The sequence below is a fragment of the Thamnophis sirtalis genome, unplaced genomic scaffold (genome assembly GCF_051295495.1).
Source record: "Thamnophis sirtalis isolate CommonGarterSnake01/CBP01778 unplaced genomic scaffold, rThaSir2_p1.2 scaffold_8, whole genome shotgun sequence".
NCBI classification, from domain to species: Eukaryota; Metazoa; Chordata; class Lepidosauria; order Squamata; family Natricidae; genus Thamnophis; species Thamnophis sirtalis.
The window spans coordinates 30,060,791-30,078,202 of NW_028261388.1; the positions used below are offsets into that span (position 1 = coordinate 30,060,791).

The following is a 17,412-nucleotide window of genomic DNA, read 5'->3' on the forward strand; positions in this document are numbered from 1 at the left end:
TACTCATCTATTGTTTTTGGTTGTCATTTCACAAAACGTGTCTAGGTTAACACTAATCCAAGTTTAACACATATATAAGTGTATTGTAGGAACTAAGTCAATATATCTGTCTGAAAATGCTTATGTATAAATTTACTATATGGAGCTAAATACTACACATCTAAATAAAGTGATCTACAAGTGGAAAATCTCATCTGCAGAATTTCATCCATTGTTATATAATATCCACCAGATGGCAGCATGGCTCATTTACCAAGATTCCAGTACAAAATACATTACCCTTAAAGCTTTTTTCAGATTTATGAAAATGGTACATTATCTTTAATTTGCATCACTTAATGCCACCGTTTTACACCTGTTATTTAGTCTTTCTCAAATTTCTCTGTTATGACTGCAAGTTTTCACAATAACTTCAGGATTAAAACATAACATCAAATTTCTGTTTCTTATCCTTGCCTTGGTGTTCTTTTCTGATCTCTCTGTCTCTCTGTCTCTCTGTCTCTGTCTCTGTCTCTGTCTCTCTCTCTCTCTCTCTGTGTGTGTGTGTGTGTGTGTGTCTGTGTCTGTGTCTGTGTCTGTGTCTGTGTGTGAGAGAGACAATTATTCTTGTTTGAATTTATGACAATCTTGGTCAAGTCATGATTTAAATACATTTATCTCTCTCTGCAGTTAAAGATGGCTAGTAGGAAATCATTCAAAGTCAGCAGGGTATGTTGTTATTAAAAATGATTTCTTTTGACCTTTCAGCAAAATGAATATTTGACTTTTTCCACCGGCTCTAGGACTCATGTTCTAGAACTGAAGGCTTGGAGGACATGGGACTCCTTCCCTGATGCAACTCTCACTTCTCTTGGCTGTACCTGCCTCCTCTTGGCCATCGCCCAGACAAGGAGAACCAAGGCAGCTGGGCCAAGGACCTGACTGGTGCCTTCCTGGCAAGCTGCCAAGGAAGCCACAGCTCTGGATTTGCTTCCAGGCTAGATGTGGGTAGCCACATGGAGGTACAGTTGGCTCATTTGTCAGTCACAAGGCTGTCTGAATTATTCCAGACTTGCTGTGTTCCCTACATGTCCTCATAGCTGAGGTCAGGACTGCAGGGCAACTATGAGAGAAGAGAAATATCCAGAAAACTCTGAATGGCACCCAGAATGCTTAGAAAAAAAAGTCCCTTGCGACATACCTTCTCAATCAATCAGCCTCAAAACCTCCAGCCAGCAGTGCACGACGGTTTTACAGGGTAGAAACCACCAAAGAAATGAAGAGCCAACCTATTATGGGGCAATTTATGGGAAGTTGTCCTGGACAGGCCTGGCTAGGCCCCCTTTGCCCTCCTCATGAAACTCCCTCTTACGCTTTCATTATGTCTTCCATGAGGTTGGAAGAACCTCATGACCAGGCCATCTTCAGCACCAGCTGTTTGCTTGAGGATCAATTCAAGCAAGGCAGCGCTTGGGCTTTGGATGAGGAAAGACTTCTGGGCTCTTTCTAACCTTTTTAAGGTCTTGCAGTAATTATTGGGTGGAAGCTGTGAAGTTGCAGGCTCCCATATCTTTTACATTCATCATATTCATATTCATCAGAGGTGATATTCAGCCAGCTTCTGGAGAACCGGAAGTGGAAATTTTGAGTAGTTCAGAAAACCGGCAAATAAGGCTGGCCCCGCTCCAGAGGTGGGTTGCTGCCAGTTCGGCCCGGTTCAGCTGAATTGGTAATGGAATTCAGGCCTGGGTCACAGAACTGGCAGCAACCCAGGCCTGACATGTCCCTGAACCAGTTCTCCGCTGTCTTCTGCCGTTGCCAGCATAGTTCTGCGCATGTGCAGAGCAATTTTTAGTCAAATGTGCCCGTGCGAGCAACATGCGGCTGGTACATTGCAGCTACACAGCAAACTGGTACTAACCAGTTCAGGAACCCACCCCTGTCCCACTCCCACTGCCTCCCAGCCTCCTAGCTGATCTTCTTTTGTTGCCTTGAACAGGAGAATGGTGCTGGAAAGCAGGTTAGTGGGGTGGGGAGGGAATTGGGATTTTGCAGTATCCTTCCCCTCCCACGCCCACATTGCCACACCCACAGAACTGGTAGTAAATTTTGGAATCCCACCACTAATATTCAAGCTCCATCTGTGAAGCCTCTGGACTATTATCCCTTTTCTCTTTCACCTGGGATGGGGTGGGGTCAGTGGTGGGTTTCAAAAATTGTTCGAATCTACTCTGTGGGTGTGGCCTCCTTTGTGGGAGTGGCTTGCTGCCCATGTGACCGGATGGGAGTGGCTTGCCACCCATGTGACCGGATATGAAGATGCCGACGACACTTGTCAGAACCACCTTAAATTACCTCACACACAGCACTGGCATGCATAAGAATATGATGTAAACTTGTTTTTTAAAAGGCATCTTTGGTTTGCGTTAAAACAACTTCAACATACGCAATGTTCTGACCACAAACACAGTAGTCATCCTTACATCCTTCCAAGGACCAGTGGTGGGTTTCAAAAAACTTTGGAACCTCTTCTGTAGGTGTGGCCTGCTTTCCGGGTCCACTGGTGGAACCTCTTCTAACCGGTTCGGTAGATTTGATGAACCGGTTCTACCGAATAGGTGCGAACTGGTAGCAACCCACTTCTGGGTGGGGTGAATCATGACAAATGCCTGGCAGCTAGCAACCATCTCCTTCCTTCAACCCCACCATTTTTATATTACAGCAGGGAAGGATATATGTTGGAAACACCACCTCGGCAAGTTGTCCTGTCCTAGAGAGTCATGGGAGAACCATCAAAAGTTTAGTTATCCAGAGATAGTTGGTGCCAATCTCCCTTATTTCTTTATTGTGCCCTGCATCCCTGTTTAGCACCAAGAAAGTTGCCAGCATGAACACTAAGCAGCAGCTCAATGTGGGACAACTTGCCTGGTTGTGTGTGATCACCCACCATCATGAACAGACCAATGGCAGGATAAAAAATCTTCCACCCATCTCTTAATGGAGAGTCATCAAAATCTCTTTAGCATTTGCAGATGCAGCTCCTGCACACAATCCAAAGTGAAAAGGTTCCCATTATTAGCTGACTGAGTTCATACTTCATGCTAAGCCATTATTACTTTAGTCATCATTTATTGAACAAACTACAATGGTAGGATGTACACAACACACTATGTCCAAACCAGAGAGGTCACAATGGGACTTCATATTTTAAGCTACTCATCAGGAACTTCCTTCTTCCCTTGAAAGGAAACAATATAAAAAACCCAAATGAAATTTCCTATCAAGGCAATGCTAGTCTTTCATTCAGCTTGAAAAAGTGTGCCATGAAACATAGTTTTCGGTAGTTCTTTGCCGGAGTACATTTGGCCTGGAGAGTTTAGAATTGACTATCAGCAGTTCTGGGAATGGCAGCCAATTGGTTGTGGGTGGTAAAAAGTATTTGGAGTGGATCCTGGGAGATCAGGCAGTCACTGACTCTTGTCTAAAGGGCTTTTTTCCAGCTCATGAATCCGAGGGAGCAGCAGCAGCTCCATAATAGTAGTTTCTGGGGAAGAGGTGAGCATGGAGCTTCCCAAATGGATCTGGTGGGGTCTGAGGGACCCAGAAAGCTAAACCAGATGATGGGCCTAGGCCCTAGGGCCTGGTCTCATGGCTCTTATAGAGCTAAAGTGGTATGAAGATTGTTCTTGCTTACAGGAAAATGTATGCATGTATTTAATAACAAGTTTCCTATTCCATTCCAGCTTTGAGTCTCTGGATGGTTAAGTTTGGACAAAGTGGAGTCTTTGAAGATGTGGTAGCAGTAACACCATTGAACTCCAGATAATCTGCTGGCATTTGCAGGTGTCTCTATATTAGCCATCTCCCCTCCAACAGTGCCTTTTGCAGGGCCCTGGCAGAAGGAAGGAGTGGGATTGGCCACCTTGGCAACCACTTTCTAATGTCTCCCTTGGACTTGAAGATGTTCCTTAGTCACCAGCTTAAGCAACAGTGGCTGTTTTTGCATGCTGAACCCAAGGGTCACATTGAAAGTGTGTAAAGTTTCTCCAATGTCTAATGAGATGAAATGTCCAGGGCTTAATTACTGGGCTACCACACCTAACTCTCTGGCTAAACTCAAGTTGGCCACTTTGGTCCAGAGGCACTAATGAGGGCCAGGCTATTAACTGTTGCAAGAAACAAACAACAGTACTACCTCCTTGGGGTCCCACTTAAATGGTGAACAAAACTTGCTGACCTCATGGGGGTTGGTCCGCTATCAAGTTCTCCCAGGTGAACAGACAAATCCCTGAAGCTGGCCATCCGGAAGACCAGAGGAATAACATATGAAATGATTTTGTTTTCTATATCCTTCCAAACAAATGAGATTAACAATAAATAAATAAAATGTGAGTTCTCTATTAATGAAAAGAGTCATCTGTCAACCACTCCCCAGCCTGGCTCTTCCTGGTCCCTTCACAGAAGGGCTCTTGAAGTGACAAAAGGAGCAGGACCTGGACAGTTTCATATCATGTAGGAAAGGATATATGTTGGAAATACCAAGTTGTCCTATCCCAGGCCATGCACACCTCCCCAGGGACATGGCTGACTGCTGAGTTCATCTTGCAACCCCCTTTTGTGAGGAGGATGGCTCTTCTTGCCAGCCATCAGATGGGAAATGGCTGCAGGGCTCTCTGCCTGAGGGAGCCATTTTTACAAACAAGGCTGATCTAACTTTCCTTTTCTGTTGCTGCAAATTGAAAACATGATTTTATAAAGGCCTGCAATTATTTTGCCTATATCTGCACGTAAGCTGATTTACAGAATGGAAGACATTTGGAAATGCGTACATGTGTGTTTGTATGGGCACTGCAAAGCATTTGTATATTCCCTCCCCAAATACACTATTATATTTATATCTCTGTGTCCATTCATCCATCCGTCCATCAATCATGCCCCCGGCCAAGAATAGCTTGTGCTCTACATGTTGCTAGTGTGAAAGGTTTGAAAGCAAAAAGGGGGGAAATGAAATGGATGAGATTGTGGGTAACAGGAGATGACAACTGGGAACTGAGTCAAGGTTCTACTGACACCATATAACTAGTGTTCTGTGTAGGAAACAGAGGTCGGATATTGGTCTTCCTATTTACTCCTGGATCTGTACAAACTATGTTACTCACTTCTATTCAGGAGTTCTAGAATCAGTGAAGAGGGATGTGGTGGCTCAGTGGCTAAGAAGCTGAGCTTGCCGATCAGAAAAGTCGGCAGTTCCGCGGTTTGAATCCCTAGCGCCGCGTAATGGAGTAAGCTCCTGTTATTTGTCCCAGCTTCTGCCAACCTAGTAGTTTGAAAACACATTTAAAAAATGCAAATAGAAAAATAGGAACCACCTTTGGTAGGAAGGTAACAGCATTCCATGCCCCTTCGGCATTGGGTCATGCCAGCCACATGGCCCCAGAGACATTTTCGGGCAGCACTGGCTCTTTGGCTTTGAAATGGAGATGGGCACCTCCCCCTACAGTCAGGAACGAATAGCACATATGTGTGAAGAGAACCTTTACCTTTTAGAATGAGTGAAATGGTTGGACACTCATGCTTTCATTGTCATAATCATAACAAGTTATTTCCACTATTTTCAGGGCGGGGGAAAGCAGGAAGGATGTGGAAACACCTCTCAAAACTATCCCCTCCCCTGAAGCTTATTGGGATAGTGGAAAGCAACCTTTTTTGTGGCCCCATAACTATCATCACCCTTACAATAGGTTGCCTCTTCACACACACAAAATGCATTTTTTGTAGATTCTTTTCTTAAAATTTGGCACCCAGGGCAGCTGCTTAGCTTACCTTTATGGAGAGTCCAAGCAGTACCAGACATAGCTGCCAAAGGAGCCATGGAGGCCTTAGAGGGTCAAAATCTAAAAACCAAAGTTGAAAGATGATGTCATAAAATACTTGTGGTGGTGGCAGTAGTTATCAGCACAATCAAGAAATCTTGGATGGTATCTTATTAATTGATTTTTTTTCAGAATATGTTATAAAGGTGTAATGTTATTGGAGGTTTATTGAAATTGCGAATGAATGCCAGTAGGTAGTTGTGTCTTTAAATACAAATGATTTCAGATAAAAGCACGTTTAAATAATTGTAGTTAAATGAGAATTGTGGTACACTGATAGTAAAATGCATAAAGATTTTTGATTTAAAATGTACATTTCAATATGAATGAAGTATAAGTAATGATTGTGGAAGAAACGCAAGAAATGTATTTGTAACCAATCGACACGCTTTACAGAAGATGTAATGAAGGATTATTCTTTTTTTGTGTTTTTGTTCAATTAAAACAATAAAAAAACTTTTCAAATAAAGAAATCTTGGATGGCACTTTGAGAATCTGTATATTGACAAAATTTCAATCCGTCAATTGCAAAAGGTCACTCAGCTTAGATCTGCACCTATACTACAACAATACATTAGGAGATTGCAGATTGTTGGGAAGAACTCAGTGTGTATGAGTCAGTGTGCCAACACCAGCTAAAGAATTGTATGCTGTGATTTCACCTTGTTGGCTATATAAACATAACGATACCTCAGAAAAAGAGATATATGAAAGATTACAAAAAATACAGCTATCCAAGTTAAGAATCAAAACAAAACCAAAAAGGAGGGAAAGGGGAAAACAGGTCACCCCTATTAATCAAATTTGGAACAACATTAGGCTCAGGCTACAAGTCTGATTGAAATTCTTGTTGCAACCAATGGATCAATACTCGGCTGATTTGAAAAAAGCAGAATCTGCACTTGCAGGAAAACACTAGGAGGGAAAAAAAATCAAATGTTAAGCACCTTTCTGTTAATTTTTTTTTTTTAAATTATGCTTCTACAACATCACAAGATATAAAGTCTATGTCATAAAACAGTGCTGGATTTAGGCCTAGAATATACAAACTACAGCTTAGGGTCTTACAACATTTCAATATATATTTTTTGTTTTAAAATTTGATGTAGCTTTTTATATGTATTGCGTTGCAATATTTTCAGGGAGGTCTTATTTTCGGGAAAACAGGGTAAGAACTTTGACATCAAAACAATTCCACATCAATCTACTTATGGACATTGTCATTGCTATAACATACATTCTGGATGCAGAAAATAAATGAGTAACTGCAACATCTATCAAATGGCTGAGCAGACTCTGAAAAATGAGAGAGGTCATTCACAATCAATAATAATGTCCATAAGTAGATAGATGTGGAATTGTTTTGATGTAAAATATGATAATAGAATAGAATAGAGTAGAATATTTTTATTGGTCAAGTGTGACTGGACACACAAGGAATTTGTCTTTAGTGCATAAGCTCTGAGTGTACATACAAACAACAAAATGATAAATCATAAATCATGTTTCAATAATAAATCATAAGATGTAATCAACAAAGCGATAAATCATAAGATATCGATAAGAACAGATAACAGGAAAGATGAGAACAATAAAAGACAAGAAGAATATTTAAAGATGTTAATTTATGTTTAGCATTTATCATTTGGCTGGTTTGATATCTTTTGACCAATTTACCAAAGCACCTGTAAGCAAGACAAGAAACAATGGATGGAAACTAATCAAGGAGAGAAGCAGCTTGGAAATATATCATCCCAACTCACTGCAGCTTTGGGGTTCCTAATTTGTTTGGGCCACGTGATAGGAAGAAGAGTTTCACATGGTTAGACCGCCCTCTATGGACAGGTGTCGGGGTTTCAATAAAGTTTTAGGCCTAGCACTGTCCTGGGACAATTACTTCTCAGCAGGCAGCTTTCTGAACTCCAGATGTCTTCAGCCAGAAAGGGTGGAGATGCAAGAAAGGAAACAGTGACGTGCGGTGAGGTTTATGGCTGGTGAGGCAGTAATTTTTTTAGACTTGTGGACTTTAACTCCCAGAATTCCACAGCCAGGCATGCTCAGTTCCGATTCAAAGCGACAGCATTTGTTTTTCTCCTTTACTAAATAAGTTTCCTTCTTTCTTTTTCTTCTCCCTTCCCCTCCTTCCACCCTCTCTCCCTCCCTCCCCCCTTTCTCAAACACACACACACAAAGTTGCACCAGGAGGATGAAGTTTGAATTCCTCCCCCTCCCTCCGACCCACACGTACCTTTTCCAGCTGTTTCAGAGAGGATTTCAACTTTGCTCTTGCCTATCATCATGAAAAGAAAAAAAAGGTAAAAGGAAAAAGGCAAGAGCTGAGGTCAGGCTGGCCTAGTTGCTGCCAGAGTCAGCAAGTGATCATAAAGATAGACTAAATGAGGCACGTGGTTCTTCTGCCGCCTCCTCCTGTAGAGGGCGCTTTTTAGAGGCTTTTTTAAACAGTTAAGCACTAAGCAAAGTCATCCACTGTGACTCTGGCAGCAACTAGTTCAGCCTGACCTCAGCTCTTGCCTTTTTCCTTTTACATTTTTTTTCTTTTCATGATGACAGTGGTGAGGCTCTGCCTCCCCTGCCTCCCCTGACTGCATGTCCCTGAAAGGAAATGATGATGGGGCTGGGTGGGCAAAGCATGGGACTGGGTAATTTTCTGGGCTGGGTGCTTGGATTTGTTACACCAAACCTTTGCCAAGAGATGGAGGAAGCGGGGGGAAAAAACCTACAGCATTGTATGCTACTTTCCTGCAGCCATGTTCAAAGAGATCATAACAAAGCTGCCTGGAGTATGAGGGAGAATAAGAAAATTGACCCTGCACAAATCAATAAATGAAACAGCAGCATAAAGCCAAGACTACTGACCAGCAATGCATGATATAGCAGCAGTTATTAAAATTCACATAAATACAGATCACCAGTCATGTTTCAGAAGGTTTGAAGTGTTAGGTTTCTATCAGGCCACTTCTGGGATGGGGAGATTTTGTGGGGGAAGGGACCTCCGATAGTACATTCTTATCTTCCAAGGTGAAAAGACAGGATAAGCAAGAGTTTGGTGCTCAAGAAAGTGGACATGGGGTAGAAAATCTTCCACTTGGAGAATCTGCTAAAATGGTTTTTGCTTACTAAGGAATTATGCCTACACATAGTCAGACTAAGGGAATTATGGAAACCTTACTTTCCATTTAAGCGGGTCTATCAAAAGAATGATTTGCTCAAAAAAATATTTTTTTTAGACCTTATTGATGCTTTGAGGTTTTCAAGCCAAACCACCACTTAATTGCCACTGGCCCCTGCTGGCTTCTAAAATCCCTCAAGGTGCTGGAAAGCATAAGTATTTCACCAAGAAGTGCCAGCCAACATTCTTGCAGAAGTGACCAAGCTGACTTGCCAATTTGGTAAGTGAAATGGGTGATCATCTTTGTGGGATGGAATTTTAGCAAACGGATTTCAGATCTCCACAGACTGGAGTGGGGGCTTGGAAGGATGGGTCCCCTTGCAAAAGTGCAGGGATCCTGGCCAGCTTCTGGTGGGTGGGTCTTGCTGCTGTGACCAATTGCTAGGATCGACAGCCCTGCTCCCTGCTCTGGCTTCCTTGATCACAAGCTGATTACTTCATGGTTGCTAGGGAAGGGAAACTGCAAGAGGGCTGGGTCTCAAGAGAAGAAGGTGGTCTGGGAACCAAAGAGCTGGGGCAGCACTTGATGGTGGTTGTCCTCAGAAGAGGCTGATCTAGAATCCTACAGCCAGTTTAACTGAACAGGGCATCTTACGATATTTTAAAGGCAGTTGCTCTGCAAAATTGTGAAAATTATGGAATTGTGCCAAGTAATTCATTCCCATGGTTTTCCATTATGGGTTTGTTCGGGTAACGAATGCAATAGATTGAAAAATATGGGTTTCACTGTTAGGAATGAATGTATCTGAGTTTCTTATCCAGGTTTTTCCACAGAAGGTCCACATTTCAGTGTAAGAAATCTGAATCTGCCTGCTTTGTTGCTTCCAGGACTGTCTACTCAGAGGTCCCAGCAGAAGCCCATGGATGGAACCCACCTTTCTTTTCAAAGGATTGTTATTTACCTTATAGTGTGGGGGGTGGGATATGCTGGGCAGTTTGTTTTAGTGTGATGCTCCTTCAATTCATTTCTTCCCCACCTTGTTTGGGTCCACATGTGTATCGGGCAGGCAGAAAATGTGGCATAAGAGTACATTTGTAGAAAAAAAATTTGTGGGGTGTTTGATGAATGACTGAGGGCTGTTAAGAACATGCTGCAGTGCTGATGGGATGATCCAGATACAGAGGTTGTGGGCAACTCCGCAGAGAATCAGAACAGGGGCTTCTAAGAAGATTATCACAGTTATAGATGAGGCTGGAAAGCCATCTTTATCTATTTTCCCTTTCCTCCAAGCAAGACGAGGCTAACAGGATTGAGTAGCTGGACATCCCCATTATTGGAAGCATATGAACATACAAGGAAAGCTATGAAGACCTGGATTTCACCCTAGGAAAAGTTGGAGTTAATGGATTTCAGGTATGGCTTTATATGATAGGTAGAGAGAAGAGCAACAAAGATGATTAGGGGACTGGAAGAACAGTTGCAGGAACTGGGTATGTCTAGTTTAATGAAAAGAAGGACCAAGGGTGACATGATAGCAGTGTTCCAATCTCTCAGGGGATGCCACAAAGAAGAGGGAGTCAAACTATTCTCCAAAGCACCTAAGGATAGGACAAGAAGCAATGCGTGGAAACTAATCAAGGAGAGAAGCAACAGAACTGAGGAGAAATTTCCTGAAAATTAGAACAATTAATCAGTGGAACAGCTTGCCTCTAGAAGTTGTGAATGCCCCAACACTGGAAATTTTTAAGAAGAAATTGGATAACCATTTGTCTAAAGTGGTGTAGGGTTTCCTGCCTAAGCAGGGGGTTAGACTAGAAGACCTCCAAGTCCCTTCCAACTCTGTTATTCTATTCTATTCTATTCTAAGTGTGCAGCATATGGATTTTAGTGATCTAAGCTGGCTGCTGTCATGTTGGCATGAACTAGCAAATGGAGAGAGAAAAGTGGAGAAGAAACTCAGTTGAAGGACAGTTCTGATGCCACAGGGGTCCATGAGCTAGCCAGAGCTATTATGGGGAGATGTCGAGGTAGCGGACCCATTGTTCTGGTATCTAGGTGTTAGAGCCTGGAGCCTTGGAGGACATCCACCTCTTTAGCTGCTAGGGAATACTGGCCTGATCTGACCCAAAATTAGAAAGAGGAAAAAGGGGAGAGAGAAGAAGAAAAACAATACAGAACTGCTGAAGAGAAATGTTGAAGTTACATGAGCGTGCAGAGCAGTCATCAGTTCTTGAGTTATGAGGAAGAACAAAGATCCATGGGTGGCTTCCCTGGAAGAAGGGAAGCAAAGACCCAAAGAGATGACATCTTCACCCAACATGGGAACAAAGGAAGGGTTCATTGGTCATTGGCAAAGTCCTAGTCTCTGGAGAAGGACTGGGCAGAAGACCCTGAAAGAGATTCTTCTCCCCCCCCCCCCAAGTAGAAGATGAGTGGTTCCATAAGGAGTCAAGCTGCACAGAACTTAAGACAGTAAAATCCCAGCCCATTGCTTTCTTTTCATTCTCTCTTGATAAGCCCAGAAACAGAGAAGGGAGATGGAGAAAAAAGAGAGCCAGTAGGAGAGATAGAAGGGAGTAGCCTCTGGGAGAAAATTAGGATGAAATCAGACACCAGGTGAAACCCAGGATTGTGTTATATATGCCTGTTGTAAATTCTTGTTGTTTCATTTTCTGTGTTAATTACCACACTTGCAAAGCCACATAAAACCTCCAGTTCAAAAATAATCCCATCACACTAAGAGAAGGCATTTAGACTTGGTTTTTCCCTTCTTTTAAACTTGCTTTAATAATTGCATTATGATTTTATTCTAGTTCACTGCCCAGAGTTTCATTGGTTAGATAGCTAATGGTATAAATTTTTTAAGCAGGCAAACAAATAAATAAATAAACTTTAAATATTCATGTTTCCAACTGCAGGAATGATGGTTTGCCCTGGGATGTGTTGATGATATGACCTCTGCTTTCTACAACACCTGCCTCAGCCCATCTAGCTTCTTACTCATGGGTGTTCCTCAACTGGAAGCAGTCCATGCATGGCTGTCCATCCCCTTTGGCTCCATGTACATCATGGCAGTGTTGGGGAACTGCACCATCCTCTTCATCATCAAGGCAGAGCCCAGTCTCCACCAGCCTATGTACCTCTTCCTTTCCATGCTGGCTGTCACTGATTTGGTGCTCTGTTCCTCCGCTCTTCCCAAACTGCTGGCCATCTTCTGGTTCAACAGCAAGGAGATTGGTTTCCACTCATGCCTGCTCCAGATGTTCACCATTCATTCTTTTGCCACTGTGGAATCAGGGATTTTCCTTGCTATGGCTTATGACCGTTATGTGGCGATATGTACCCCATTAAGACACAAGACCATCTTAACCCATTCAACTGTTGTTAAGATTGGGGTGGCAGCTCTCCTGAGAGGCGTCCTCTATATCTCACCCCTTCCTTTGCTTGTGAGAAGACTGACTCACTATCGCACCAACATTATCGCACATTCTTATTGCGAGCACATGGCTGTGGTGATGCTTTCCTGTGACAACATCTCCATCAGCAACATCTATGGCATGGCAATTGGCTTTCTGGTACTCATCATTGATTCCCTGGGCATTGGTCTGTCTTATGCGTTGATCCTCCGGGCAGTGATGAATTTAGACACAGCAGAGGCCCGTCTCAAATCTTTCAGCACTTGTAGCTCCCACATTTGTGCCATCTTAGCTTTCTACATCCCTATAGCAGTCTCCTCCCTGACCCACAGGTTTGGCCATCAGGTGTCTCCTCCGACTCATATTCTTCTGGCCAACTTCTATCTTATCTTTCCCCCTGTCTTAAATCCCATTGTTTATACTGTCCGGACTCAAATAATGCAGAAGAAGTTAGTCAAGATGTTATCCTGGGCCCGGACGTTAAACTGAGGTCTTTTGTAAGCTTTTTAGAAAGGTTTTTTTGTTCTTTAATAACTTTAATGAAGTAATCTCAGAGAGGTCCAGATAGTATCTGAGAGGTCCAGATAGTAATGTCAGTCTCCTGACATGATGCCTGGAGGTTGTTTGAATATACCAGTGGGGTGAATAGGCTCAGGGAGCTTAGTTCTGCCAATACGAAGTAGCTGTAATTATTTGGACTCCCCTGAAAATGGAGATCTGGGGAGTAATCATCATTGATCTTGGGTGGTGTGCCACTCCCCCATTCAAACTGGGGACCACCTGGACTCACTGTTCCTGCTTAGGAGCCTGTGGCACTGTGACTAAGGAAATCCAATTGATCCAACTGATGTACCAATTGCTCCTACTCCGACAACAGGAGGTCTTTCAGATTATCACTTATAATTAGTCACATCATCACTGGACTATTGTAATTGCTTCTATAATGAGCTGCCCTTAAAACATCTAGCAGCTACAGCTGGTCCAAAATTCAGTGATGCACGCCATGATGACCTATTATAGCAATAGCAGTAGACTTATATACCGCTTCATAGGCCTTTCAGGCCTCTCTAAGCGGTTTTACAGAGAGTCAGCATATTGCCCCCAACAATCTGGGTCCTCATTTTACCCACCTCGGAAGGATGGAAGGCTGAGTCAACCCTGAGCCGGTGAGATTTGAACCGCTGAACTGCTGATCTAGCAGTAGCCTGCAGTGCTGCATTTAACCACTGCGCCACCTTTTAGCAGTAGACTTATATACCGCTTCATAGGCCTTTCAGGCCTCTCTAAGCGGTTTACAGAGAGTCAGCATATTGCCCCCAACAATCTGGGTCCTCATTTTACCCACCTCAGAAGGATGGAAGGCTGAGTCAACCCTGAGCCGGTGAGATTTGAACCGCTGACCTGCTGATCTAGCAGTAGCCTGCAGTGCTGCATTTAACCACTGCGCCACCTTGGCTCTTATGATCTAGTCCACCTTGGCTCTTATGATCAACCTATGCATCATCTCCGTTTCATGAGTTGCATTGGTTACTACTTCTGGGTGAAATTCAGTGTGCTGGTTTTCACGTATAAATCCTTGACATGCAACGAACAATGGTTTCAACAAATATGCAATTGCATGATTGGAAGTATATCTGGCCAATGGAGTCTCTTTTACATTAACTTCCCCCTTATCTCTTCCACATCATTGAGCCAGAGCAATTTCTAACTTTGTGGTCACAATGCCCATAAAATTGGAGCATTCTGAAGCCAATGTTTTGCCTTCTAAGTCTTAGAGATTTTTCTTAGTTCACATTCCCTTTAGTTGGCCCTAGTCCCCTTCTGGAAATGTGTACCTGCAATATGATGGATGAAGAAATTTAGTCACAGGTATGGAGGTTACCACTCAAGTAGGTCTGGTCACTTCTCTAAAAGAATATGTGGGATATATTTACTATGCTCACAATGCCAGCCACCAAATCCAATTACTTTCCAGTTATTCCAGTTTCCCAATGCTGCAGTCCAGAATAACAAACAATACTGAAAATGTTGAAGCTTGCCATGGCAACCTCCAACCAATAAGGTTTGGAGGAACCAGTAATGTCACAAGAATGGCTTTGATTTGGCCTGGAGCTGAGATTTGAGTAATAATAATAAAATAGTTGCATTCATATGATGGCCTGGCCTGTTAATTTATTAGCAAACTATTAAGGGTTTTTTTGCAAGTGAGCCATAAATTAGCTTCAACTAGAATAGTCCATCTGAATCACTTTGTCTATGAATTTGATTTTTTTTAGCAGTTAGCTAAAAACTTTCTCTGACACTTAACTGAAGATGCTAAAGAAGATAACCATAAAAACTTCAGTTACAGGAAGTGTTAGTCTAGCTGGCCGATTGTGGCTTTATTTTGCAAGGGACCCATTACTTTAGTTTAAGTTGGTAGACAAAAGTCCCAAGGTAAAGATGTTATCATTAGCATGCTAAAAAGCACACTCAAGAGGTATAGAGCTTACTAATTAAGTGCACACACTTACCCCTATCAATGGTGGAATTCAATTTTTTTTACTACTGGTTCTGTGGCCATGGCTTGGTGGGCGTGGTGTGGCTCGCTGGGCATGGCAGGGGAAGGTTACTGCAAAATACCCTTTCCTTCCCAATCAGCTGGGACTTGGAAGGCAGAGAATAGATGGGGGTGGGGCCAGTCAGAGGTGGTATTTACCGGTTCTCCGAACTACTCAAAATCTCCACTACTGGTTCTCCAGAACTGGTCAGAACCTGCCGAATACCACCTATGCATATTATGAGATGGTAAATTGCACATGTCTTCAGCAAATTAGGAAGAAGTGATGAAATATCAGAATGTATATATGTGGTTTTAATGCTATAAAAACAGACTGCTAAATACCATCAGGCCTGCTTGATTTGGACTTGAGTTCCAAGTGTATTTCTCTTTAATTCTGCACAGAAATAAAGTGTTGAACCTCGGGTTTGCTCTCTCAGCATGATTATTGACTCAAATTATGCCAGATAAAAGGAACCCAGTCTTGGACTGGGCCAACACACAAAAGATGATTTCCTTGATTGCTCAGTAAAACAGGTGCCTGGAGGGGCAGCACCAAATCTGATGCTATTTTTAAAGTGGGTTTGCGTTGAAAACCTAGCACCTTTGGGAGATAAGCTCAATGTAAAGATGTTATCAATTTTCTATTCTTTTTTCCAATATATTTTAGACTGTTTTTGTTAAAGATTTATACCGTGTATGGGTTCTGGGAAGTCAGGGGAGGGAAGGCTGGGGGGGGAGGGGGGAGGGATGCATATTAGGCTTGATGAGGGGTGTTAAATTTTAATGTAATATGATTGCACATGTATACTGTCTTCTCTTATTTTTTCTTTAAAACTAAGCTATGTTAAGTATATTGATATGGAAGCATAAATACCATCAACATAGAATGGAGTTTGCTCAGAGGCAGAAATACACCAATGAGAGGAAGAGTGGGAAACAGAGGAGAGAAGAAAGATAGGAAGAGAGGGATAGGAGAGAGGGTAAGGGGGGAAGATGAGGAGGATAAGGAGGAGTGGAATGCAGAGAGAGGAGAAGGAGAAAGGAAGGGGAAGTAGAGTAGAAAAGGATGGTGGAGGGAAGAAAGGAGGTAGGAGAGAGGTAGAAGAAAGAGGTGTATGGAGAGCAGAAGAGCTAATAATGGGTTTTTATCTTTCTGGGCGTTGATGACAAGAGGAACTGATGTAATTACTACTTAATACAATAGGATATTGGCTATGTAATAATATACATGTGATTATATGTTATGAAAATGGAAAATAAAAAAAATATTTTTTAAAAAAAGAAAATCTAGCGCCTTTGGGTTTCTTAATTCAGGGGCCATCACGAGTTTCACCTTGGTGTTCTGTAGAATTGCATTTCCAGGACTGTAGCTATGCCAACACCATCATACTGTTCAGAAAGGCTTTGCCTTAGTGTGCTGGGGGTTGTAGTCCAAAATGGCACCAGGCTAAGTGTCTGTCAGAGTTTGTTGCAAAAATCAAATCCAGAAAGCACACATAGATAGCTGACTCAGCAGGATTGATTTAAATAAAAAACTTATTTATATACAAGAATATATTGTATATACAATGCCAACAGCAGAGAACCTCCTCTATACAGGTCAGTTAAACTAAGCCTAAGCCACACCCAGGCTCCTTGCTGTCTCAGCTTCCAAACAGCCCTCATTGGCTGACTTAGTTGCTATGCCTATGCATTGGCTGACCTTTGTTACCATGTCCTATTCCAGCCAATGGCTGACCTGTTGCTATGTCATATTCCAGTTCATGAATATTCTGACAGTGTCCTTGGATCATGAACGCAAAAGAAAGAACTGGATTGATGTGAGATTTCAGAAATTGGGTGAATTTGGATCCCCCATTAAATTCAAAACCAATTAAATCCTTTTGAGGTGGGGCTCATGGCCATAAAGTGGTTGGGACCACCACACAGATGGGGAAAGTTGGTTATTTTAGGGTAAAGTTTTGCCATTTTGCTTTGGTAGTTGAATTGTGGTATGCCAAGTTTAAGCATGCTACTCAATTTTCATGGGCTTCCTCTCTCAGCGTGGCAAAAGATCTACATCATTCTGATCCACTTGTCCCCAATGCAATGGGTTTTTCAAGCAATAGTTAATATTTATACAATGATTGATACCAATTGTGTAACAATGTCATTGAGCAAAGGACAGAGAATGATGCCAATGATGTAAATTCACACCTGCCTGAGGAAATGGCATGGCTGAATAAATGGATTCTTGCCTCTGTGCCCCAGCCCATCCCTGGGAATGTGCTTAAAGGAGGTTTCATTGTTCAATTTTTGGCAATCACAGAACAACAAAGCAACAGTCTGCAGGAGGTAAAAACGGGGGTGGTATTCACTTACTTCCCTACCGGTTTGCAAATGGGAGTGCATGCGCACACATGCTCACTTCAATCGCACACACCTTATCCAAGCATGCGCTCAGCCTTCTGCATATGTACTTTGGCTTTTAA

The 17,412-nt window shown here is 42.5% G+C and overlaps 1 protein-coding gene across 1 annotated transcript; it reads left to right on the plus strand.

Annotated features, from left to right (window-relative positions):
- Window positions 1–11,952: 11,952 nt before the first annotated feature.
- Window positions 11,953–12,888, plus strand: LOC106550093 (olfactory receptor 52M1-like). The gene has a single exon (XM_014067887.1). The coding sequence runs from the start codon at window positions 11,986–11,988 to the stop codon at window positions 12,886–12,888; it is 903 nt and encodes a 300-aa protein (XP_013923362.1). The 5' UTR covers window positions 11,953–11,985.
- The last annotated feature ends 4,524 nt before the right edge of the window (window positions 12,889–17,412 follow it).